Source organism: Miniopterus schreibersii (genome assembly GCF_964146895.1).
Source record: "Miniopterus schreibersii genome assembly, chromosome: 1".
NCBI classification, from domain to species: Eukaryota; Metazoa; Chordata; class Mammalia; order Chiroptera; family Miniopteridae; genus Miniopterus; species Miniopterus schreibersii.
In genome coordinates, this window is record NC_138101.1 from 182,663,291 (window position 1) to 182,689,001 (window position 25,711).

Genomic DNA, 25,711 nt, shown 5'->3' on the forward strand with positions numbered 1-25,711 from the left:
GCCTGTAGCCGTTGGTGGAAACCCCTGGTACAGTGTAAACCGGCCCAGGCCTTTGAAAGAATGAGGGTAGCTGCGTTCAGGACAGAAGGCTCACTTGAGCCGCGCACTTTATGGTTTGCAAATTGCTTTTGTAGACATTATCTCCTTTAATCTGTTCAATAACCCCATGAACTAGGTGTTGTTAGTATTATTAGTTGTTAGGGAATCAAGGCTCAGCGAGATTAAGTAACTTGCTAGGGTCTCATTTTTAAAGCATCGTTTTATCTATTTGTTTTTTTAAGAAAGCAAGATCCACACACATGCTCGGACCTATTAGCTATCAAACCTAACACCTTGGGGAGACCACCAAGGTGACCTCTCGTGCCAGGCTAATCTATTTTGCTTCAGAACAAAGCTCTTCCTGCTACTTTTCTATAACTGATGAGCATCCTGAGTGGAAGGCAAGGTGATAAAACATTATTTACACATACAGTCATGCGATGCTTAATGAATGACAGGGATGCATCTGAGAAATGTGTCAGGCCATTTCGTCATTGTGGGAACATCGTGCACATACACAAACCTGAATGGGACAGACCACTACACACCTAGGCTATGTGGTATAGCTATTGTGTCCGGGCTAGAAGCCTGTACAGCATGTTTCTGTAGAAAACAACGTAAAATTAGTTCAAACACGGAAGAAAATGATGTAATCAAGACATGCAGTAAATGTGAGATGTATGAGGCTGCTGTTGGCATAACATGACACACTGTTTTATAGCAGACTTTTTTTTTAATATATCTTTATTGATTTCAGAGAGAGGAAGGGGGAGAGAGAGAGAGAGAGAAACATCAACGATGACAGAATTGTCATTGATCGGCTGCCCCCAGCATGCCCCTGACTGGGGATTGAGCCTGCAACCCAGGCTTGTGCCCTGACTGGGAATCGAACCATGACATCCTGGATTCTAGGTTGATGCTGAACTGCTCAGCCATGCCCGGCTAAGCAGCAAACTTCTTTTTATAAGTAGAAAGAGTGAACACTAAAATAATGATAAAAAGTATAATAAATGCATGCACCAGTAACATAGTTATTTATTACCATTATCAAGTATTACCTACTGCACATAATTGTGCTATATATTTTTAAAATAATTCTTCAAAATGTCCATACTACCCTAAGCAATCGATATATATTTTTTTATTATTATTATTGATTTCAGAGAGAGGAAGGGAGAGGGAGAGAGAGAGAGAGAGAAACATCAATGATGAGAATCACTGATCGGCTGCCTCCTGCACGCCCCCTACTGGGGATCGAGCCCGCAACCTGGGCATGGGCCCTGACCCAGAATTGAACCATGATCTCCAGGTTCATAAGTCGATGCTCAACCACTGAGTCACGCCCACTGGTCTGTGCCATATCTTATATAACTGGCAGCACAGTAGGTTTGTTTACACCAGCATCACCTCAAACACCTGAGTAATGCATTGTGCTAAGATGATATGACGGCTATGACGTCACTAGGCAATTGGAATTTTTCAGCTCCAATATAATCTTCTGGGACCACTGTCACAGATGAGGTTCATCTTTGGCCAGAACATGCAACGCATGACTGTGTGTGTGTGTGTGCGCGCGCGCGTGCGCGTGTGCGTGAGCACGCATATATACACATAGATATATGTGTATATATATTCACACACTGTAACTACTGATCTGTGTGTTTAAGGAAAGCATAAGACAGGAGTAATTTGGAGCCTGACACTGTCAGAAACCTGTAACCATCCCTCATAACCTCTGAGTTAAAGGTTTTGCGTCAACCACAACTCATTGTATTATTCTTAATGGAGGACTATAAGTATATAATACAACTGTGAGCCCCTTAATAAAATATGGCCCTTATCTATTTAATATATATGGTATCATTTCAACAAGAGCCTTCTGCTGAAACCAATCTGAAATCCACTGATTTACATTAGCGCTACTCAGAGTGGGGTCCTTAGAGCAGGAGCACCAGCATCTGGGAGCATGTCAGAAGTGCAGATCCTTGGGCCTCACCCTAAACCACTGCAGCAGACTCTCTAGGGGGTGGTGCCCAGAAATCTGTGATGTGACAAGTCCTCCCAGGAATGCTGAAACTCTGCATTTAGATGACCTGCACGTCTCAGCTCTGACTGGCAATGATTGTCCCTGAGAATGGCTGCAAGGGTTCAACACCACATTTTTCTCCAAACCTACCTCACGCTTCCTGGAGGGACCCACATACCGTCAGATTCTCGTTAACGTGTGTGGTACCTGAATCTCTGTAAGGCAAGGTTGCCCTGAGTCAGCAAACACTGTAGCATTTCCAAACCAGTTATTTCCAGGTCTTGAGATCCTCCCCGCTGCCAGCATTCACACCCTAAGGGACTTCCTAATTAATTAAGCTACCGAGTTTATCAGTAGGCTGGCTTCTTTTTTGTTTTAGAAGGAAGAAGCAGACAGACTGTTCTGATGCCAAAGGAGCTCCCATTTGCTGTCTGGCAGGGAGTTCTTAGCAGCTCTGGTCTAAGAACTGCAGGGGGGTGTGGGGGGGTGGGAGTGGGGGGGGATTTCTGCTCTGTTCCTCCCGCTCCTCCCCCATCTGCCTGGATGCTCTGAAGCCCTCCCATCTCTGAACTTTATTTGCATCCATTTCATTATATATATCACTCATGGTGAAATCATTTTTCCATCCTCGAAGCCAGGTATCCCTGGCTGTTAATTTGTCTGGCCACGTCACCTGGGTGGGATTTTTTATTAGTTCAGTACCTGCAAAGTAGAGGTCGCCGTTCTGCTCAGCGGTTTGTGTTATCTGTGCTTTGTGCCTGAAAGAAATTGGCTGAAATCCGCGTTTTAGCAGCACAGCCTGCAAACAGATTAAATGGCACTGCATTGGTGGAGATAATTAAGCTAAGACCTTGGTTTTCACCTTCATGATGAAAGACAAATGACTTCCAAGGCTTTAATAGGATGGTAGGACCTGAAATATTCTTCTCCTCCAGCCAACTCAGGACTTTCAGAACATCCCTGTTCATAGATAGTCTTTGCAACAGCTGCATTTTCACTTAATTATAGACAGTCATTGTGCAGGAGCTCTTGTCTCTGTTTTGGGGGTGGTTGTTTTTTGCCCATTGTAATCAAGGCATATTACACCGCTTGTTTGTGTTATTGTTAAAGACTCAGTTTCGGCTGTCTTATTAACTCTTTATGAGAAGAAAACGGGTTTTTCCTTGAAGCCAGATATAGCGTGCTTTGTACCAATCTTTGGGAGGTGGGAGAGTCTTGTCAGGGCCGCTGTTTCTCTCCTTTTCTCATCTTTAGAAGTGATTGTCAATTTGGCAAGAAAATCGAGTGATTGCCTAGTGGGAAACCAAACCTCAATTAAATCATAAGTACAAAATAGGCCTGAAATAGACATATTTCAATAAAAAGGAGCCATCATTCTTTAAATAACTCTTCTCCAGCAAAAGAACTTCCAGTCAATCATGGTCCCTTTTCTCTTCAATGTTAGGTTTTCTGCCGGCACCAGGGTGATGTTTCCTCGTTTCCGCCTCTCCCTCACCTTAGTAGTAATAGTGTTTGCTCTGTCCTTAGCAGGACCATTGCAAAAGGGTGTCACCCTGCCCAGCCGGCTTTTTCGGGCTTTGTTCCAAACACAATGCTGTCTTTTCTCAGCAGTGGAAGCGAGCTGTTCTCCAGTGTTTTCTGAGAGAATGGCCTTTCCCTGTTCTGTTCATATAAACCAGCCCCGTCCCCCTGCTGCCTGTTGTTTTATGGGTTCTCTTAGTCCCGGAGAAGATTTCTATTGAGGGGGCGGGGTTGGGAGGACCAAGGTCAATGCTTTATCCTGCTGAGATGTGAGCAGACAGAGAAGCCTTTCAGATGGATCCCCCTGTGGGCTCTGATGCCCAACAATGCCAGCAGAGTCAGGCTTTCAGTAAAGAAGGCATTCCCTGCCTCTTTCCAGAAAGTGGTATGTTCTGGTTGGCACTGTCACTGTCTGACCCAGGGGCCTGGGCAGACTCACTCCCTTTCTCTGAACTCGAGTTCCCTGACCTGCAGGTGCATCAGGGACCTAGGATCTCCAGGTCTCCTCAGTTCCAGAACCTCAGGATGGAGCTTAGCTGACAGTCCCTCTGCTCCCTGCCATTTCCTGCAGATGCCAAGTGCACTGAGCAGTTGCTTATCCACCTGCACCCCCAGCCAGGGGAGTGGAGTGAATCATCTTGGCAGGTGGAGCCCTTGCCGCTGCCAGCTCTTGTTTGCAGCCTTCACCTGGTGGGTGGCTCGGCTGGTTTGATTCTTTGAGTGAGCATGGCGTCCAGTGTGTGGGTTGGTTTGTAGGTGACTGTTTGATTATAGCCTGGCATTGGGGGAGTTGGAGTAAAGTGGAAAGAGCACCAGACTGGGAGGCAGGAGTCCTGGGTTTTGCCCAGGTCACAGATTCTGTGGGTCAGGCCTCCCTTTAACAAACATTTATTGAGCACTACTGATGGCCACAAACTCAGCAAGGTTCTGAGCATACAAAAAGTAACAAGACATAGACTTTATCCTCATGGAACTCCCAGATTAGTGGGGGAGGCGGGAATTGAGTCTAGAATACAGCACAGTAGGGGCCAGGATAAACTCAGAGTTCTGTGGGAGTCCAGAGCAGAGGGACCTCCCCAGCCTGGAAGGGATGAACATCAAGGAGGACTTCCTGTAGGTGGTGATGCTTGAGCTGAATGTACAGGCTTAGAGTAAGTCACGGGGACAGCAGGGGCAAAGGCATGAAGCTAGGGGAGTGTAGGGTATACAGAGGCTTAGCATTGCAGGAACATGGAATGTAGGGTAGGGATAGACAGGAGGTGAGACCATAGCAGGTGGGGACAAGTCACGAGGATACATAGCATTGCTTGACACATTAAGGAGCTTGGGCTTGAGGATAATGACCTCCCCCTCCCCCCCATACACACACACACACACACACACACACACACACACACATGAAAGGCCAATAAGTGGATCAGATTTGCATTTTAGAAAGATCCTTTGATGCCTGCGATGAAGGATGGTCATGCCAGGTCAGGAGGTTACCCAGGAGGTGGTCCAGGAAAGAGAAGAGGCCTGGAAGGTAGCAATGGGGATGGAGAGCGGGGAGCAAATCTGAGGAAGATTTAGGATACAGGATTGGATGGCCCTGTATGGTCAGAATTAGAATAAGGAGAGGGACAGGTGAGATGTAGGCCCTGAGTTTCTAACCCCAGTGAATGGGTGGGCGGCAGTGCCCACTGGGGTAAAGAACAGAGGTGAAATCTCCGATTGAAGACCCAGACTTTGAGGGGCTGAGGGACATCCAGGTTGGACGTCCAACTACCAGTTGGATGTTTGGGTATGAAAATAAAGTTTGGATGGCCTTAGTGTGTAGGTGGCGGTTGAAACCACATGAAAACAATGATCCATGGGTGGTGCGTGAGGGAAGCAGCAGGCCAGGGAGAGGACTCTGGAACACAGCGGCCTGCAAGGGATGAGCAAAGGATCCCAGGCAAGAGACAGAAAGGAGAGGTCAGGGAGATGGGGAAATTGCAGAAAGAGGGAGTGATGCCCAGTCAGGCAGAGCCAGGAGGCCCAGGGGGTCTGACCAGGGGGTCCTTTGGACTTGGTCATGAGGAATCAGGTCCTGTCCTCAAGCGTGAGCCTTGGAGCAATCCCCTTCCTTTCGTGGACCTCAGTTTCCTCATCTGTAAAATCTAGAGATTGGCCTGGGCGCTTGTCAAGAGCCTCTTTCTGGCTCCGAACTGACTATTTCTGAAACTTCTTAAAAGGGAGCACATGTTGCCAAGCCAGCACTACCCCTGAAAAGTGAACGAGTAAAACCCAGGGACATCAGGGCCAGGTGGGACTTGGGGAGATTTTAGTCCAGCCCACTGATTGGAAGGAAGCGTGATGGAATAGAATGGAATCCCTGTCTGTTCCCAGCTGGGTGACCTAGGGCAGAAACTTCACCTTGGGGATGGAGAGTAAAATGAGGCCCACATTACCCACCTTGCAGAGGTGTTTGAAGGTTAGTGAGAAGTAGGAGCTATTGTGTTTGTTAAGGACAAGACCCAGGACAGGAGAGGTGAATTGACTGGCCCAAGGTCACGAGGAATATAGGGCACTGTGGTGGCTAGAACCAGGTGTCTGATGACCAACTCCTGTGGGGTCGCTTGCCAGGGGTCATAAATTTGCAGCCCACAGCCAGTGCAGCCCACAGATGTGTTTTGTTTGGCTCACTCAGTGTTCTTTTCAAAACAGAATTCATTGCCAACATTAAAAATTGGGAGATTTTACTTAAAAATTCGCATTTTCAGCTAGTCTTGGAAACTTGGAAGATTTGGCAACACTGAGCATGCATTGCCCTGGGGCTAGTTGGGGTGCCTCTCTGTGGGCCATGGCCCCATCTAGTCCTCTCTCACTGATGGTTACTGACTTGGACCCTGGAGGTGACTTGCGTTTGCAACTGAAGCCTTAGACTGACCACATTTGTCTTGAATTTGCCCTCATGGCCCTGTCCTTGTTCACAGGAACTGTCCAATATTTCACAGCTGAGGTCCAGACCTTGGCTATTTGGAGGGCAAGGGCCTGGCTAGAGAAGATGGGAGAGAGTGAAGGGCAGAGTTTCCAACAGCTTAGCCCCAGGGGAGATGCTGATTAGGAGGGCCTGGCCCCTGTGGGTTCAGGGGGTCAGCAAGGGTATTGGACGAGGGCTCCTTCCTCCTACAGGAGTGGGAGGAGGCCGAGGGATTCATGGGCCCCAGATGGCTGGCCTCCCCAGTGAGGTCCTATCCCTGGACTGCCCAACTTTTTGTTGGTAGAGGGGGGTGCAGGGAGTGGGGAGGGACTGCTCAGAGCAGCCTGTTTATATGGGGGAATGTCTGGTATGTTTGGTATTTGGGTGTTTACTTCCCAGGGTGCTCATGGGTCCCTAGTGTTGAAATCTGTCTCCTTCATTCAGGGGGGCGGACCCTGTGGGCCTAGCCGGGGCTGGATTTGGAGGCCATGGAGCTGTTACTCCAGGTCTGCTCTCTGACAGCTCGATGCCACGAAGCACCCCCACCTGCTTCCCCTCGCTCAGGTGTTCTTTTATGCCAGAATCGGCCCATGGGTGCTGGAGGCTGGTGCACCCCAGGCAGCACTACTTCTGTCTCCATGCTTCACCTGGGAAGGCAGCAGGGAAGCTGGCATTTACTAAACCCTTCCTGTGTCCCAGGCTCTGGGTTGGGACTTAGTTCTTATTACAAACCTGTGCAGCAGGGCTCAGTGTCACCCTCATAGAAATCAAGTGACTTGCCCAGGAGCACACAGCCAGTCTGAAGCAGAGCTGCCAGGGGATCCAGGCCTCTTAGACCATAAAGCCCATGCTGCCAACCCTGAAGCCGTGAGCCTCAGATGAGCCTGGTCTCTCTGCGCATGCTACAGTTTCAGCCTGAGAGAAGCCTTCCAGACCTTCCGCTGCTCTGATTAGTGCTGGGGATTTGATTCCCCCTCCACTATTTCTGCTTGTCACCTGCTTTATTGCTCTTTTCTCTATTGCTTTGTCCATATGACAGTTTCTGTATTTTCAGTGCCTCAGGTTAAAAAGTATCATTGCTTTTTCTCATCTTATCCATTTGTGGGTCCCACAAGATACATTTTTAAAAAGGCTTATGAAATGTCAGAATTCACAATCACATCTAAGCAACTTTTGCCACCATATGAAAGTCACATGGCCTACAGACGGGCCTGAGAAACAGGGCCGCTGGTGAGGATGAGGCAGGAGCAGAGTGGAGCAGGTAAGCCCCCTCCTTAAAACTGGGCAGCTTCAATGCTACACATTCACTGTTAATTGTGCAGTATATAGTTTTTATTTTAAAAGACCCACATAGGGAAAAACAAAATGGTCATCGCCCTCAGAATACAGTCCTATCACTAGGATAGAGCTGAAAGGGTGAGGGGCCTGTTACCATGTATGGGAGGCTCAGACCACCTGCCCTTCGAGGAGCAGGAGGCACTCAGGCCTTGGGGCCCAGCGGCTGTCACTGACCTTCTAGGCAGCGTTGAGGTCTTTAGTTTCCTCATCTGAAAAAGTGGGGAGGAGAAGACTATCCTGGGTAGTTTACTGAGGCCGTTTAGCCCACCGGACTCCAAATCCAGGTATTTGACTCCCACTGAGGTGCCCTGCCTCCACTTGCTCAAGGCCCTTCTGCACCCGGCTGCCACTTTCCCAGCTGGTCTAGAAGCATGGCTCCTGGGGAGCAGGGATTCTCCCCTGGACCACTGGGGACCACCTTCTACTCATTTTCACCAGGTACCACCTGACTTCACAAGGGTGGGACCCTGGAGTCCTGGCAAGAGGCAGAAACCTTCTCAAACTCCCTCCAGGCAGAGGAGTTTTCCGGATAGATTCCAGTAGGGGTGTGCACCCTGGACCCCAAGGACAGGAAGCATAGTCAGGCCTCTCCGGGGTGGAATCAGGAGGACTAGGATAGTTCTTCCTCTGTGTGTGCGTTTGTCCACTTAGTGTGTCTATACCACTGGTCTCTGTCCATGTCTCTGTGTGTGTTGCTGGGGCTCTGCCTTTGTCTCTTTCTCTCTTTGTTCTCTATGTTTCTCTCTTTCCTCTTGGTCTCAGGTTCACCTTTCCCAGTCTGGAGCTTTTGTGAGGCAAGCAAGATGCCAGGGCAGGACATTCAAGGAGGCACTCACTCACTCTTGGCTGCTGACCCTGCCCTTGCACGAGCCCCAGAGGCAGCGCCTCCTTAAATGTGCGTAGCAGGCACCTTCCTTGCCTCACCCTGGTTCAGGTCTTGTTTTTCTCTCTGTCACCTGTTCTCTTTCTTTGCCTCTCTGACTCCCTCCTATAGCTGGGTATGTGTATCTCTCTTGTCACATGGTCTCTGGTCTCTGCTCATCCCCAGCAACTTGATCTTTTTGCTCCTCTGGGCACGTGGCTGAGGTTGGTTGCTCCCAGTCCAGCAGTCCAGTTTTAAATTTCCAGGAGGTAAATACAGCCCCACTCGGGTCAGCCACTCACACCTTGCCCAGTCAGCTGTGGCCAGGGGCCTCCCAGCCCTCAGTCGGGGCTTGAGAACAGGCTTCCTGAGGTGGGACAGCTCAGCAGCAGGGCCCTCTTGGCATGGGTCCCCAAGTCCCTTCAGTATGAAGTACGGCCCAGGGGTACCATCAGTGCTGAACATGGACAGCTTTGCCCCAGGCCTTCCTGGGAATTTGGGAAAAACAGAGCCAGAACTGTTTGAGAACAGAAAAAGTATGCTCCCTTCCATCTCCTAACCCCCATCTCTTGGTTCTTTAAATGTATTGAGTGTCAAGTTGCCTCCTCCTCAGACAGCCTGGTTCTTCCAGCTGTATCTGCAGGAAAAACGGTCATGTCCCATTCTGGGTTCCAGTTTTAGATGCCTGGACTGTGTGTGATGAAAACAGTCTCCGCTCTCTCTCACCCACTCGCCTCCAAATGCTTTAATCCAGGAGTGTCCAGGAGGAGGGGCAGCAGCTTGGACTCTGGGGATAAAAGAAGACTTAGAGGAAGGGGGGTCTCCAAATGGGCCCAGTTTGGGGGTGGTCCAGGCCACGCACGCCCAAGCAAAAGGAGCCAGAGTTAGCCCATGGGGGTGGAGAAGGCTGAGGGGCACTGCCCAAGCCCATATTTCTGGCAGGGCCTCAGCAGAGCTGTTTTCTCCATGTCCTCTGGGTGGCTCTTAAATAGCAGCAGGAGGTTTTGGGGGGAGATGAAGCACAGTGTCAATGGGGAAGGTGTGGCGATGGGGCCTTAGGGCCATTTCTTGCCTTATTGGGAGATGTCAGCCAGGGCGGAGCAGGATGTAGGAAAGGCCTGGGGACAGGCTGGGAAGCTGGTGGAGGCTGTGGAACTGGAGGCTTTAGGCTTCAGTGCACAGTCTGGTTGCTTTCAGGGCCTGCTCAGGATTCGTGCAGACCTGCCGCAGCCGTCAGTGTGCTTCTGAGGAGACAGGCCCCAATCCCCAAGCTTTGCTTGCCTCCTGCAGACAGACAGAGGCTGTTCCAGCAAAGAAGGCTCCTTGTGAGCTCTGGGGAAAAGGTCATGCAGATACAAAAATAGGCAGTAAGTCCCTTTTTAAATTATAGAATCCAAGCCTGTGTTGTCTTTCTCCGGAATCCTTTGTTCTTTCATTCATTTGACTAACATTTGCTGAGCTCCTACTAAGTGCCACGTTCTGTGCCAGGTGCTGGGGATGCTCAGGTCCCCAGCAGGGAAGACAGGTACCTATGTAAACAGAGAGTTATGGTGGGATGGGATAGAGACTCTTACAGCAGGGTACTCAAAGTGCTGTAGCAGCATAAAAAAGGAGTTAATTTTATCTGGGAGTCAAAGGGGCCTTCCTAGAGGAGGTGACATTTGCTCCTGAAGGTTGAGTGAGAGTTTTCCAAGTGGGAAAGGAAGGCCATCTCAGGAGGGCCTGGCTGGCTTGGAGAAAGGTGAGGTGTTTTAAAGTACAGGGTGATGGCAGGAAGGGATTGCTGTGGCTGGAGGAATGGGTGGAGCAGCCCTTGTCTGGGCATCAGCCTGGCCCAGCTGATTTCTTTTTTTTTTAAATACATCTTTATTGATTTCAGAGAGAGGAAAGGAGAGGGAGAGGGAGAGAGACAGATAGAAACATCAATGATGTGAGAGTCATTGATAGAGCCCGCAACCCAGGCATGTGCCCTGACCGGGAATCGAACCCTGATCGCCTGGCTCCCAGGTCGATGCTCAACCGCTGAGCCACACCCAGCCGGGTGGCCCAGGTGATTTCTTAAACTTCCAGTGTTGAGCCTTCTTTGCATCTGCTGCTAGAGCAGCTTCCATTTGCCCCCAACTTTATATAGGATGAGGCCCTGCACAGGGGTGGGGTAGGAAGCTGGGTCTTGGAGGAGAGGTTGTGTCTCCTAGGAAATGGCAGCTCTGCCTGAACCCAGGGTGCCCCAGGGAGGGGGTCAAGGCAGTGCTCAGGTTGCACACATCACCTTAGCAGTTTGTGGGCAAACCCTCTTGGCAGAGGGGAGGTTGCACCACCTGCCACTTCCTCCAGTTCCTTCCCTCTGGCTGTCGTCACGGTTACCTCTGCTTTGTTGGGGGTGAGGTTGAGGTTGGGCGGAATCAATTTTGTCCAGGTTTCTATTTTCCCAGATGCAGGTCAGCCAGAGGAGCTGTCACTTCTGGTTCTGTTTCAAAGGAGGCCGAGGGGCTGGGAGGTGCGTGGGTGCGGCAGTGTTGACAAGGCACCTCTCCAGCCAGCCTCCCAGGTGGGGTGGGAGTGGGTCAGGGAGAAGCTCAGAGGTGGTGGAGAAGGAGAACGGGCTGCCCTGCCAGGGTCTGTGATGATGGCTGTGGGTGCTGGTCTCCAGCCCAGGCCCTGGGTCCTGACCTCCTAGAGCATGCCGGGAGTGCATGGAGAGAGGCTGTTTATTTTCCTGGCCCAAAGCCCTTTCGGCTGAGACCTTATTCCAGGCCTCAGGCTGCCAGAATCACCCCCACTGGCTTGAGAAGTGAGAGAGTTGGCAAGCCCAGGGCAATCCGTGACCTCTCTAATGGCCTCTCACCCTAGGCTGTCCTCAGTCCAGCTGGTCATGTGTGTCCTCCAGATACTCCTGCAGGTAATGGACCATGAGAGGCATCACATCAAAGTGATCCCGATGGGCTGGGGCTGTGTGGGCCAGTGGTCAAGGGCAGAAAGGTTGAAGTCACAGAAATCCAAGTTGGAATGCTGACTCCATTTTCTAGATGAATGGCCTTGGATATATTGTTTAGCCTCAGTATCACCATCTGTCAAATGGGACAGTAGTAGTGCCTTACTCATCAAGCTTTGATTGCAAGGATTACATGACCTATGTTTAAAGCACTTAGCAAAGCAGGCAGCAAACAGCAGCTGTTATTATTGATGATGAAACAATAACTGCCACTTTGATTGAAAGCCAGTGCTGGTGGGCAGTTTCCTCCTTCCCATGTTATGGGCCCTCTCCCATGTTTGGTGCACTTGCTAATGTGTCCTGGGGAGAAGTGAACCCAGAGACCAGGAGGCCCCTCTGCCTGTGTCCCACGCAGGGCACTTGAGGGGGCCCTGGGATCCTGGGATACAGGTGGGTGGTGTCCTGGGGAGGAACACGCAGGGGAGAGGATTAAAGCCAGGCGAGGAGGCTGGGAGACTGTTTTGTTGACAGGGAGATAGATCCAAGCGTTTGGAAGGGCCAAGAGAGAGGGAGAATGTACCTCAGGGAGGTGAAAGTGGGTGGGGGCAGAATGCAAAAGTTGTGCCCACGCCCAAGGTGGTTTTAAAGGAAGTGCTGAGAACCACTGGCCTGGAAAATAGTGCCCAGAGGGCTTGGGCTGGGCAGGAGAGCAGACTGTCACCCTTGGGCGTCACCTCTGTGTGAGTAGACTCCCAGGCCCAGGCCTCCTGAACTCCAGCAGAACCATGCGGCCCTGACTCCCCCAGGGGTGCGCACCTGCTCCGAGGGGGCCCTCCGGCTGCGGGGAGGCGTTTCCATCTCACCACCGAGAGGCAGCAGCTGGCGGACGGGCGGCCCTCACTGCCGCGATGTGGGTGAGGGGGGTTGTCCACCTGTCTGTCTGTGAGTCAGGAGTGAGCTGCTCCGGGCCTGCGTCCGTGTCTAATCAGCGGCTCTCTGCCCTCACAGCTAGATGAGGAAGAGGAGCGGAGGAAAAGGCGCCGGGAAAAGAACAAGGTGGCGGCAGCCCGATGCCGCAACAAGAAGAAGGAGCGCACGGAGTTCCTGCAGCGGGTGAGCCGGGCTGCGGGCCAGGCGGGGAGTGGGCTTGTGCACTGTGGGCCAAATGACATCAGCAAAGCTGCAGGTCAGCGTGTACCTGGGCATCTGCCCAAGCGGCCTTGGCCCCTCTGCTCTTCCCTGCCCCGGCCTAATGCCCCTTCCCAAATCAAGACAGCCAAGGGCAGCTGAAGCAGCTCTGGCCCACGCAGGTCCCTTGGGGGGCCAGAGAAGGTAGGAGGAGCCAAGTTCCCTCCACTGAGGCTAGACCTTGGTGCTGATTGACCAGGATGGCCCAGGACTGGTACTACCCATTTTGGTGCCCTGGTGGCTGCCAAAGTTGTCTAGGGTAGGTGCTGGTGAAGTGGGTGATAACACCATGCGTGTGGGCCGTGGACATAGCACCTGGGCAGAGGCTGCAGGAGGCTCCTCCAGCTCTGCCTCCCAGCTGGCTGGCCTCTGCTCCTGCCCCCGGGGACCAGAGATCAGCTCTGATGCAAAGGCTGGTGGAAAGTTGCCTTTCCTCAGCCCTCAGAGCAGGTCCCTGCCCTTCCATTTGGAATGTACCAAGCAGGGGTTTGTTCTTTCTCTGCTGAGTCCCATTTCTCAGGCCTTTCCCAATTCTCAGAAATGGTAGATGGCAGTGAAGGAACATGACCAGAAAGCTAATTAGGCCAGGCGGTAGTCTCTCTTGCCTCCCCACCTCCAATCCTTTCTTCATTTCTAAATAATAATAGTAACAATATATAATAATAACATCATGGGTCAGGCTCTAACCTACAGTATGAACAATTAACAATAGTTGCTCACATTTGTAAAGCTGGGCACTGTGCTAACTGCTGTGTGTCTATTATCTCATTTTATTTTCATAATAATTGTACGAGGTATGTGTTTTCATGATCCTCTCTCTACAGATGGGGAAAATAAGGCATGGCAAGGTTAAACGACTAGCCCAGATTCCTCAGCAACTTAGTGGTAGAACTGAGATTTGAGCCTGAGGTTAACTTCAAAGCATTTGTTCTTCACACTCTGCTATACTGGCTCTAACTCATTCATTCATTTGTGCATTCATTTGTTCATCTATTTATTCTTTTACTCTTACATTGACTTGTTGACAAGTATTTTTAAGTGTGTACTAGGTGCCTGGCACTAGATACACTGCGGGAGACACATGTAGAGCAGACATGGTCTCTCCTATGGGAGCTGGAGAGAGAAACCCGGGTTGGTCTTGATTTTCTCTGACACTGGGAATCTATGGGTCTCTTCTCATGCCTGCAACTAACAGAGAGCAAATCTGAGGTCATGGGTGCAATCAGCATGGGGCTGTGTTACGCCTCTGGGCTATGAGCCCCTAGGTCCATTAGACTCCTAGATCTTGGAGCCCCCTTGGAAGAGATGGGGGACCAACGCTGGACTGGATGTTTTCAAGAAGTTTCTAAGACACGGGTCTTCCATGGGCCTTTAAGATGGATGGAGGTATCGCATACTCATTGCCAGCCCTGAGTGTGTGCAGAGCTGGATGAGGCCCAGCAGAGAACTGAGAAGTCTCACATCAGATCCCTGCCTTCAAGGGCTCGTCAGCCAGTTAGCAGGCAAGATACGCCAAGTGAATGTAAACTAATAACACACTAGTGCAGTAAACAGTCAGTGCCAAATGAACGTTGCTAGCTGCTCTTCACCTTCCAGTAACACTTACTGGGCACCTACTGTGTGCCTGGCATTACACATATCTCATTTAATTTTATAACATTCCAGTAATATATATATTGATTATCCCCGTTTTAGACATTGACCTGTAGTTCAGAGGTCAAATTACTTGCCCAAGGTCACACTGCTAGCAAGCAGTAGAGCTGGGATTCATTTATTCCTTTGCTGACCCATCTGTCCACCCAGTAAGTGTTTAGTGATGCCCACTGCACAGAGACCAAGCAGGCGATGTCTGCAAGGGGGCGGCAGCTGGGAAATGAGGAATAGTAACGTGCGTGAGCCTTACGTTGGGCAAGCCTAGCGAGCTGTAAGAACATACAGAGAGGCCCCGTCCTAGTCTAGGCTGAGGAAAGACTGCCTGTTGAGACATAAAAAAGGAGTAGGAGCTAGCCGAGGTGAAGGACAGGGAAGCAGGGGTTACCAGGAACAGCATAAGCGAAGGCCCGAGGCAAGAGGTGTTTAAGAAAGTGGTTAAGGAATTGAAAAGAGTGGCTGGAGTTTAGAGCACTGGTGGGAGGAAGGAGAGGCCAGCAGGCCCCAGAGCCTTAATGTGTCAGGTGGTCCTCTGCGCTGGTGGTCTGGGGCAATACCAGTGTGTCCCCGTTGGCCTGGCCTGATTATTAATAACACTTACTTTTGCTCTCACAAATGTCCCCATTAGGATGATGAATTGTGTGGTCATGGAGAGCCATGGAAGGGTTTCAGGAGAGACAGACACATCTTAGAAAGATCCCTCTAGCATGGGGCAGGGATTGGGGCAGCAGAGAATAGAGTGGGAAGGAGGATCCCTTATGTGGCTATGGTATTGTCCTGGTGAGAGGAGAAGGCAGCAGTGAGCACGAGGTGAAGTGTATGGCCTCTGGGTCTGGGAGGGAGGTTTGCACAGGTCTGGAGAATGAGAGACATGGACTGGGCCTAACCTCAGCCCTTCCCCTTCGCCCCCCGCCTGCCCCCATCTGGCCTTGGAAGCAGAGGTTGGGTGTGAAGTATAGGCGTGAATGTAGATGGCTCGTTGACAGTCATTGTCCACAGACCTGGGGAATTGTGTTGGAATTTACTTATTAGCAAGTAAAGTATTTACGAGGCCCAGAGGTACAAAGGGATGTGTGTGCGCACGTGTGCGCGTGTGTACATATATATACACATTAACATACACACAAGTATGTAGAAAATCACTTTCCCATCCTTGACCTCTGGACATCCACATCCACCCTGGGAAATTCCTATAACACCTCAGCTGGACCAGCCAAGGCTCTGAAGGAGGCAGGCCTTTGGATGGGCAGATTTTCACCCTGTGAGCCCCAGGGTGACCTCAGGACCTCCTCTGTCTGCCATCAGTTAGCAACAGGCCTCCTAGGCTTCTCCCTTCTGTAACACAGCCTCTGAACTGCTGCGCTAGCACAGGTTCCCTGTGCACTGGTAGCAATAACACCATCTCATACTCCCATGGCACTCTGCGCTCTCACAGCCACTCTCTCCTTCATGGTCACTGACTCTGGGAGGAGGCAAGGCAGCCCCATTCCACTGAGGAGACCATCTGACACTCGGAGGCATTCAAGTTTGCTAAAGGTCACACAGTGGCCGAGTCAGGACTAGAATCCAGGGCTTCCTCTACTGCCCAGCACTCTATTTAGGTTGCCCAGGCTCAGGGAACCTGGGAATGTTGTTCACAGCGGCACAGCTAGCAAGTGGCAGAGTCAGGATTTTAATTCAGACAGGTCTTTTGGGTTCAGAAGGTTGCACCAGGCTTCCTCCCAACTGTTAGGGTAATTTTAATAAAAAAAGGTAAGAGTCAGAGAATCTTAATGTGTAAAGTTCCCTGGGCCAATCAGGGAGGAAACTGAGGCCCAGAGAAGGGGAGTGACTTGGCCAAGGTCACACAGCCAGGATGAAAAGCCAGGATCCCGGCCCCTCACCCTGTATTTTTTTCTATTGCCTTTGCTGACCACAGTGGAGGAGATTGTAACTTCATGTGTACTCATTCTATTCTAAAACAATGAATGGTTTCTTTTCTCTAGGGCAGTAAATACCTACCAGCAGGCCAAATGATAAACAAAAATGCAAGCAGAGTTATTCACTTCATAATTAACATTCCGAGATCCTTGGCCAAGTTCCTAATTAATTAGGAAAACAGATCAGGTCATTGCAGCTATAAAGCCACAAACCACTTCTACAGTTATGGTTAAAAAGAGATTCTTCTGAACTCAAGTCGTACACAATACATAAATATGTAGCACCAACCAATAAAACAGAAGGAAATAAAACTAAAAAGCAGTGACAGTCTGAACAGCCAGATGGTATTCCATGATTTACCCTAACGTTTCGGAGCCAATGGTATGTCACAGCATCCCTGCGATAGATCATGTGTGAACCAAGGTGCCACACACCTGCTGGTCTTTTCGTGTGATACGGATGTTCACATACAAGGTTGGGTTGACGTGCAGTCATTTCCAGAACTGAATGCTGCACAGAACTGAATGCCGCGTGTCGGGTGCTGCCCCTCGTGCGTCCGTTTTTAACTTGCACTCACTGCACCTGCACCCTAACAACCCCTTGTCTGTCCTTTCCCGCCACTGTCCCGTGGCTTAAGGTAAAAATTCCTTACGCCTCCTTAACCCTTCGGTTTACGAAGTTCCTTTCCCATTCGAGTCCTTGATCAGCATCTTTTTACAGATGAGATAACCACGGCTCAGAGAAGTTAAGAAACTTGCTCTAGACTCTCATTTGAAACCCGAAAGCTTTTTTGAGGCTGCCTCTGCACCCACCTCCCAGCTTTCCACTCCACTATGTCCTAAACTGACCCATGGTCACGATGGGGGATTTTCTCTCCTAAACACATCTTTAAAAAAAAAAATTATTGATTGATTGAGTTTTAGAGAGAGAGGAAGGGGGGGAGGAGAGAGAGAGATTGATTTGTCATTCCACTTATTTATGCATCTGTTGGTCGCTTCTTGTATGTGCCCTGACCGGAGCAACCTTGGGGTACTGGGATGACGCTCTAACCAGCTGAGCGCTCTCCTAAACACATCTGAAGCTTTTCCATGCCTGTGTCCTTGTTCACTCAGGGCTCCCTTCCTGAAATCCCTCACCCCCGCTGACCTCCTCTACTCAACCAGAGAGTCAACTGGTTTTTCAAACCCAAGGTCAGACCTGGCTAGTTAGCCCCCTCTGAAGGCCTTCCAGGCTCTGCCTGGCTGACGGGCACATAGTAAGCTCTGCCCTGCTGTATGGATTCTTCTTCCCCTTGGAGTGGAAGCCATACAAGAGCCGTGGTGGGCGCTCACAGGTCTCTGGATTTCTCCAGAGCATTCATTGTATATGACAGGCCCTCAACAGGTACTCACGGGTGGGTGGGCAGAGGCTCAGAATTATTCAGGGTCAGAGCCTGGGCTGGAGAGAGCCGGATGGTCAGCAGGCTTGTGAGACCGTCCCAAGGTCAGCAGCTCATCAGACTCAGTGAGCCGGTGGCTAAGATCAGCACCTCCCGGCCCCGGACGGTCGGGCCTGGACTCATGGTGTCACATGGGCTCTCCTGGCCCTCAGAGGTGGACTTCTTCTGGAATTCTGAGAACAGTGGACCAGGCCAGCCTCCCTGTTGTGCGTCATCCTGTTGAACTAAAACCCACTATGGCTGGTTTTTAATATTTTCCCCCTGAGCATTTTTTTTCCTCATTTTGAAACTGTTCTCCCTCAGCATCTAGTCACGAGGTCTCAGCAGCTCTGAGGTCCCTGGGCGCTGACGCTGTCCCCTCAGACACGAGCATAAGGAACAATTTAGTCAGACTGGCTGGTGTGAGGAAGACAGCAGCCCAGGGGATGTGCAGGCCCCACCAGGTGGACGGCAGCTTATAGGCCTGAGCCAGGCCACACAGCCTGTTGTCACACACACAGTTGCAACCGCAGCGTGTTCTTTGTCTAATGCAGGTTGCTCAACCTCAGCACTGTTGACATTTTGGACAGGACAGTTCTTTCTCTAGGGCCACCCTGGGCATTGCAGGGCAAACGTTTAGGAGCCACGAGATGCCAGTAGCTGCCCCCTGACCAGTTGTGACAACCCAAAGTGTTTCCAGATATTGTCAAATATCTCCTGGGAGGCAAAATTTTTCCTGGTTGAAAACCGCTGGCCTAAAACTTTGCTGGCCATTGAATAAATTCCAGCTCTTAAACTGGTTATAAGTTTTTAGACACAGTCCAAGAAAAATCATTCAGGAGCTTTTCTATTTTGTTGTTATGATCCCTGAGGCTTTAATTGGTATGCCCAGCGCTATCCACACTATAAGCATGTAACCCCCCCACATCAAACCAGCGTTCTTTTCTTTCCCTGGAGCCTTTCCAACTGAGCTGCAAGTTGACTGGCAATCTCTCCTGAGGTCTATTAGAGCCTCATTTTGGATCCAGAAGGATGACTGTTATTGCCTCCCAATGGGTAAAGCTTCTTGATAATGGGATAAAGAAGAGGCTGTTGAAACAATTATAGGCTAATAACCAGGAAGCACATGTTTGAAAAGGAATTACATGGCCACACTGGGCTTGTTCTTCTCAAGCCAAAATTTCTGCAATGTTCATTTGTCACTCATCAAAGCACTTTGCCATTTCACTGCCACCCAGGGGCCACCTCCGACCCCTCTGTGGACCCTCCATGCACCTGTTCTACATCCACTCACCCTCCAGTCTTCTCCCACCTTTTGTTTTTTGTGCAAAGGCCTTGAAACAGGAGAGTATTGGGCATATTTGAGCAACAGCAAGGAAGCCCCTGGGTTTGGAGGATTGAGTGAGGGAAGAGAGGTGGGACCTGAACCAGCCTGGCCCCAGGTATAACCGGGGCTCATCTCACTGGTGACCTAGGCCAGTGTCTCAGGTGTGAGGGACACTGCCTGCAGGCTCTGTGCTTCCTCCAGTGGGAACCTGGCAGATGGACAGCAGGGAAATGCTAGCCCTGTGCCTACCTAGAGGCAGCACCTCTCCCCAGAGCCCGTCCCAGTGAAAGCTGAAAGCCATGTCTGTGTTTGCACCCAGGAATCTGAGCGGCTGGAACTCATGAACGCGGAGCTGAAAACCCAGATCGAGGAGCTGAAGCAGGAGCGGCAGCAGCTCATCCTGATGCTGAACCGACATCGCCCCACCTGCATCGTCCGGACGGACAGCGTCAAGACCCCCGACTCAGAAGGCAACCCGCTGCTGGAGCAGCTGGAGAAGAAGTGACCATGGGCTGGGAGGAAGAGGAGGAGGAGATGGGAAGAGGGAGGAGGAGGGTCCCAAAGGGCTCTTCCTTGCTGCGTGAAAAACTCTTCAATGAGGCTCAGCACAGCCAGCATTGGCCGGGCTTTTTTGTGAAACTCAGATCAGCCACACCAGGGGAAGAACAGGCTGATGAAACCCAGGACCAAGTGCTGAGACCAAAGTAGCCCCGAGGGTGGGGCTGTCCTGCCCGGGGCCAGGCTTGAAGGAGGCAGGACAGAGGCTCTGGGCCGGAGAGACGCCCAACCAGGCAGCTGTGGGCACTTCTCTGGCCTCTCTTCCAGGGCACCCACCCAAAGGACCTCCGAGCAGCCAGGAAAAGCCATGAGTTGCAACCAAAATTCGGCTGAGAATGGAACTCTGAGTGAAACTGCAATCTGCCTGCCCCCAGCCCTGACCCTCACCCTGACCCTGACCCTGACCCCGACCCCAATGCAAGGCTGGAGAGGGGCACAATGCCAGGCCCTGCTGTACCTGCCCACCGCGGTCCAGCGCGGCCCTGCCCGGGAGCGGCAGCCGGGGCGCACCCTCGCCAGCCCTGCTGGAGTTGCTGTGGGCATGAGGCGCGGGCGCCCTTCCAAAGCACATACTCACTGAATGTTTACAGACTGGCTGTCCTGGCAGGGCTTTCAACTGCACATGTTTTTTATACTTTCCTTTTTTTTTTTTTTTAATATTTTTTACAAAAAAGATTTTATACAAGCAATATATAAATGGATTTCTATAATCACTCGATGTGATACAGTATAAATATGCTATGGTTTGTTTGTTACGAACAGATATTCAGCAGTTATGGCCGTTGCGTGTAACTCCTAAGTACTGTAGTCTCTGGGTGTTGGGGGTGGCAGGGGCGGGGGTGGGGTGCATTTCCATCCTGGTAAACCCTTCATAGTACTCAGTCCTGTATCGCTCAGTAAACATTACTCTTACTTACCCAGCTGCCTCTTGTGGTATCTGCCAAGGGAATGGGGTGCAGGGCGTGCTCAGTGGGCCTCCTGGTGTGTGGTGTACCAGAACGTTTGGAACATCTGCTGTAGGCCCTTGGTTTTCACAGCAGCGCTCCCAGGTAAGTGTTTATGTGCCCATTTTACAGATGAGGAAGTTGAGGTTCAGAGAAATTAATCTGCAGTACTTGCTTCATTTATACACTACACAAATGTTCACCGAGTGCCTCCCCCTGTGTGCCAGTCGCCATAAAACAAACCTAATCCCAGCATTTGTGGCATTCCAGTCCTAAGCTAAACCCTGGGCTTGCTTGATACATGGTCTCAATTCATCCTCACAACAGCTGTGCCAGGGAGCAGCAATTGCTGTCATTCACAGATGACAAATTAGAGGCCCTGGGAGATGAACTTGCAGCCACCATTTGTTGAGTTACTGTGTGACAAGCATATATAGTCTCATTGACTTCTCCCAATAGCATGAAATAGGCACCATTCCCCAATTTCACAAATGACTGAACTGAGAGGGTAAGTGACTTACCCAGGGTCACCCAGCTAGTGAGGGGCAGAGCTGGTGTTTGAACTCTGCCTCCAAAGGCCCATGACTCACCTGTCCCCAGCTGTGTGGTTATCCCCGTGGTTGGATGTCTCACCTGATTAGAACAGGAAGCCTATGAGGCCATGGTTGCAGATTTCATTTTTGGAAGGGCTATTTCACGTTCATGGAGTGACCCAGGGAAATGTGTGCCTGACCCAGGAGAGAGGGTGTGGATCACTTAGCCAGGTCCTCACCTGCACAGCTGAATACCTGACTCAGACGAGCAAATGTGGTTCAGTGTGACCGGCAATAACTGCCATTAACTTGGCACCCGACAGTTCACAAGGCACTTCAAGCATGTTATCTCATTTCCTATCACAGCTCTGCGAGGTAGGTGGGATAGGTGTTTTTACCTCCATTGTATAGTTGTGCAGACTGAGGCTACAAAGGTGAAAATTCACCCTTCTGAAAACAGGCAGAGCTAGGAGCTGAACCCTACTCTCCTACTTTCTATGGTATGTTCGCTCTTCTCCATCGCTGGGGCTAGATAACTAGTTGTTGATGATGATGTTTTGAACAGCAGTGACGGTGGGTTGCTTTCTAAATCATGAACGAGGCCTTCTGGGATGGATGGGAACTGAGGATAGGTCATTAATATATCTTTGGTTCCCTATCATCTCAAGTTCTCTCCACTTGGTGTGGGCCCCCTGAGCCCTGCCTTGGAAGCCGGGCCTGGGCAGCTCACTGTCAGCTGTGGCAGCCAGGGTAAGTCCTCAGGCTGTAGTCCTTTGGATTTTTCAAGCTGTGAGAAAAACAAAGATGTAGACCTGGTAGGAGTTCCTACTCCCTGTCCCCGGCTGTGGCTCCTCTGGACCTGTACTTGGGTGCTCCGAGCCTGTGCCTGCAGAATGGACCCTCCTGGCCTCTGCAGATGGGCTGCCTCCAGAATCAGTGCTGTGTCCGGGCCTGCCCTTGGAGTTTCTTCCTCACCGGGACCGCCACCCCTGGGTTTGTTCGGCTCCTGCTTGGCCACAACTAGCTTTTTGGGCTTGTCATTCCTTCCCTGAGCCTCCTCTGCCCTCCTGCCAGGTGGTCATAAATAAGACCTGTGCCCCCTCTGTGCTAGATTGCTGTGAAAATCAACTGTGCAGCGTGAGAACGGTGAGGCCCATTAGCAGTCAGATGGGCAGAAGCCAGTACATGCTGGCAGGGCGCGGAGTAAAGGGACCTTACCTGCGGCGCTGGTGGGAAATTGGTGTGACTACTGTGTAAAGCAATTTGGCAATAGCCAGTGACGCTAAAGCTAAACGCATCCTTTGACCTAGCAGTTTCCCTTCTAAGTACATACCTTGGAGGAACTCGAGCTTAGGAGCACAAGGAAATGTTCAAGAATGTTCGCTGAAGCTTTGTTTATAATAAAGGGAAACTGGAAACAACCTCAGTGGCTTAGGACAGAAGAACAGATAAACAACTTGTGTTTTCATAGAATTGAATATTATTTAGCAGTTAAAAAGAATGAGCCAGAGCTACAGTATCAATGTGGATAAATCTCAGAAACATGATTTAAGCTGGAGGAAAGGGGAGCAAGCTGCAGAGGGATATAAACAGGGTCCCATTTATGGAATCGTTCTAAACATGTAAACCGAGATTTTATTGTTTATGGGTACATACAGATCTGGGTAAGAGAGAGAAAAGCATGCCCAGGAACGCTCTAAAAATCAAAACCAGGAATGGGAGAGGCTCCTGGGGGTGGGGAGAAAGGGAGGTGGGGATGGCATCTGCAAAGGTAAGGTGGACGCTGGGTTTCAACCATATGTGTAACATTTCATTTATTTTTAATAATCTGAATCAAATGTAGAATAATAATTAGAATTTGTCAGAGGTGGGTGGTGTGCGCACAGATGTGGGGTATATTCTCTCCAGGCTCCTCTGTCTGCTTGGTATTTCTACATAATAAAAGAGGAGAAGCCACAACACAAATAGAAGGCTTTGTTTTTCCATACTTTTCTTAGCAAACTCAGGAGAGAAAAACAAAATCTGAAATTACAATGGAGTTGCAGCAGAGGGTCTTTGAATTGATGCAAATTTCATTATATGCCTAGGGGGAGAGAGGATTCAAAGAGTGTGATTTGTTTAGCTGGTCCCAAGATGGGGACACCTTGGGGAGTGCTGATCTGCTCATTTCAGTGGATCCTGGTCCCTGCTCTTTAATACCGAGCAATTGAAAGTATATCCGAGATATAATGATTTTGACTCTACATTTTCTCATTTAAATGCTGACTTTTCAACCAAGCCCCTATGTAAAATGCAATCCACTGCACTTTTAAGGCTGAAAGCAAAGCAAAAGGAAAGCATTTTAAAGACATGAATCCAGTTTTCACAGATAATTTCCTTTCCTCTTGCTGCTGTAACAAATGGCCACAGATTTAATGGTTTAAAACAACACAGGTTTTAATATGGTAGAGTTCTGGAGGTCAGAAGTCCAAAATGGGCCTCACTGGGTTAAAATCAAGGTGTCGGCACGCCTGCATACCTTTTGCAGGCTCTAGAGGAAAATCCATTTTCTTGCCTTTTCCAATTTCTGGGGACTGCCCACATTCCTTGGTTCGTGACCCCTTCCATCTTCAAAGCCAGCAATGGCTGGTTGTGTCTTTCTCACTTCATATGGCTCTGACACTGACTCTTCTGCCTTCTCCCTTCCATCTTTAGGACCCTTGTGATTATATTGGGCTCACCTGGGTAATACAGGATAATCTTATTTTAAGGTCAACTGATTAGCAACTTTAATTCCATCTGCAGTCTTAATTCCCCCTTGCCATGTGACAAAACATATTCAGTTTCTGTCTTTGGGAGACCATTGTTCCACCTACCACAATAAAATTTAAGAGTTGAAGGTTCTTAACGCTGGCCCTCCTCACTCTCTGACAAGATAGGCTGTTTTCTGTCCATGAGGATGGAGTCTACACAGGGCATCCCCAGTGCCTGGCACATACCAGATGGTCAACATACACACAAACACACAGATATGTGATACGATATAGACGTAAACAGTTACTTATACAACACGCAGATATAGACACATTCATTCATATAAAATATGACTAAGCATAAAGTAATGAGATTGATGCCAGTCCTATTCCTTTATATTACATTTCTGTAGTTTTGAAGTGAGCTTGTTCTCCATACTGGCAAATCATCTTTTTTGTGGGGGGGAGATCTAAATTATAGTTAATGATGAGGTTACTTAAGCTGGGCACACTGTCTTGGCTTAAAAACTAAGTATTGTGAGAGACTGGGTTTGTTGTTTGGCTCCTAAGCTGGCTCTGTGGGTGATTCCTAAAAAGAAATGACTTCTAATGCCCTGGACCATTTGCAGTGAAATGAACATTAAAGCATCGGCCTCTGCTGCCCTGAAGGATGGCAGTCACCTGGGTGGGCTGTACTGGGCACCTATTGTGCCCCATTGAAAGTTCTGACTCCAGTTCTGAGCAGGTGTGAGCATCTTCACACAGGTGCAAACTGACAGGGCCTCCCACAGGGCCCCTGTACCCGCGTCACTTCCCACAGGGACGCACTGTACCTGTGTTACTTCCTGGCCTGGGGGACACCCATGGCCACCCCCTTGGCACTTGCACACATGCAACGTGGAAATTCAGGGGAGCCAATGTTTGTAGGGTCTCCTTTGACTAATTGGGGTGAGGAGCTGATGGATAAATGCTTTCCTCCCCCTTTCGTCTTCCAGGTGAAGAGTTCGCAGATGCTTTTCCTAAGGTTCCTCAAAAGGTCTTGCAGGATTAAGCAAGACCTGCAGAAATGACTGGCAGAAGCGGCCCAACTCAGCAGTGCATCTTGTGTGGGTTCCTCTCCTTCCCTCTTTCACTCCCCTGCTCCCTGGGATCACTTCCCAAATAAGCCACCTGAGCACAGGCCCTTGTCTCAGGCTCTTCTTTGGGGAGAACCCAGGCAAGAACAGTTGGTATCAGAAGCAAGCCTAGAAATCAGCCCCTCGGGATGGATGTTTGGAGCTGAGTCACGTGCGGGTCAGACGGCCGACAGTAAGTGGGGTGGGGCCGTCACTCAGCCTGGCGGCTGGAGATGCGATGCAGCTGGAGGGTGAGCGGTGTGGGTGGCACCTGAGTGGTGGGGGGTACTTAGCAAGCTTGATTGGGTTGCGTTTTGTTAACTGTTTTGGAAGCCTTGGAGAAAGAAATGACAAACCGAGTCCAGCCAGCTCTAAACTGAAGAGGGCTGGGAGAGCCGGGAGGCAGCCCTGGCAGCGTCCAGGCCTCCGCTGCCCCGAGGAGCAGGCCCGCGGCCCGGTTTCCTGACCTCAGATGTGAGAGGCCTGGCACACCCGACCCGGAGAAGGAACGTCCACCCTGGAGAAATTTTCCATGTTAAAGTCAGGGTGCTAAAATGGAAGAATGGGGACCCTCGCGGTCTGAAGCTGGGACAGTTGGCTAAATGAGACTCTTCAGGCCCTAGAATTCCTTGGCCTGGTGGAACTCTTTGGATTTTGGAGGCGGC

At 50.2% G+C, this 25,711-nt stretch overlaps 1 protein-coding gene across 3 annotated transcripts in view; it reads left to right on the plus strand.

The window, feature by feature from the left end:
* Positions 1-20,641, plus strand: part of JDP2 (Jun dimerization protein 2) — a 38,833-nt gene extending 18,192 nt beyond the window's left edge. For all 3 annotated transcript variants that reach the window (XM_081145122.1, XM_081145120.1, XM_081145121.1), the window contains exons 3-4: positions 12,671-12,775; positions 19,484-20,641. In XM_081145122.1, the coding sequence (XP_081001248.1) occupies positions 12,671-12,775; positions 19,484-19,669 (291 nt within the window). In that variant the 3' untranslated portion in view covers positions 19,670-20,641. The remainder of the gene's footprint in view (positions 1-12,670; positions 12,776-19,483) is intronic.
* Positions 20,642-25,711: the final 5,070 nt, after the last annotated feature.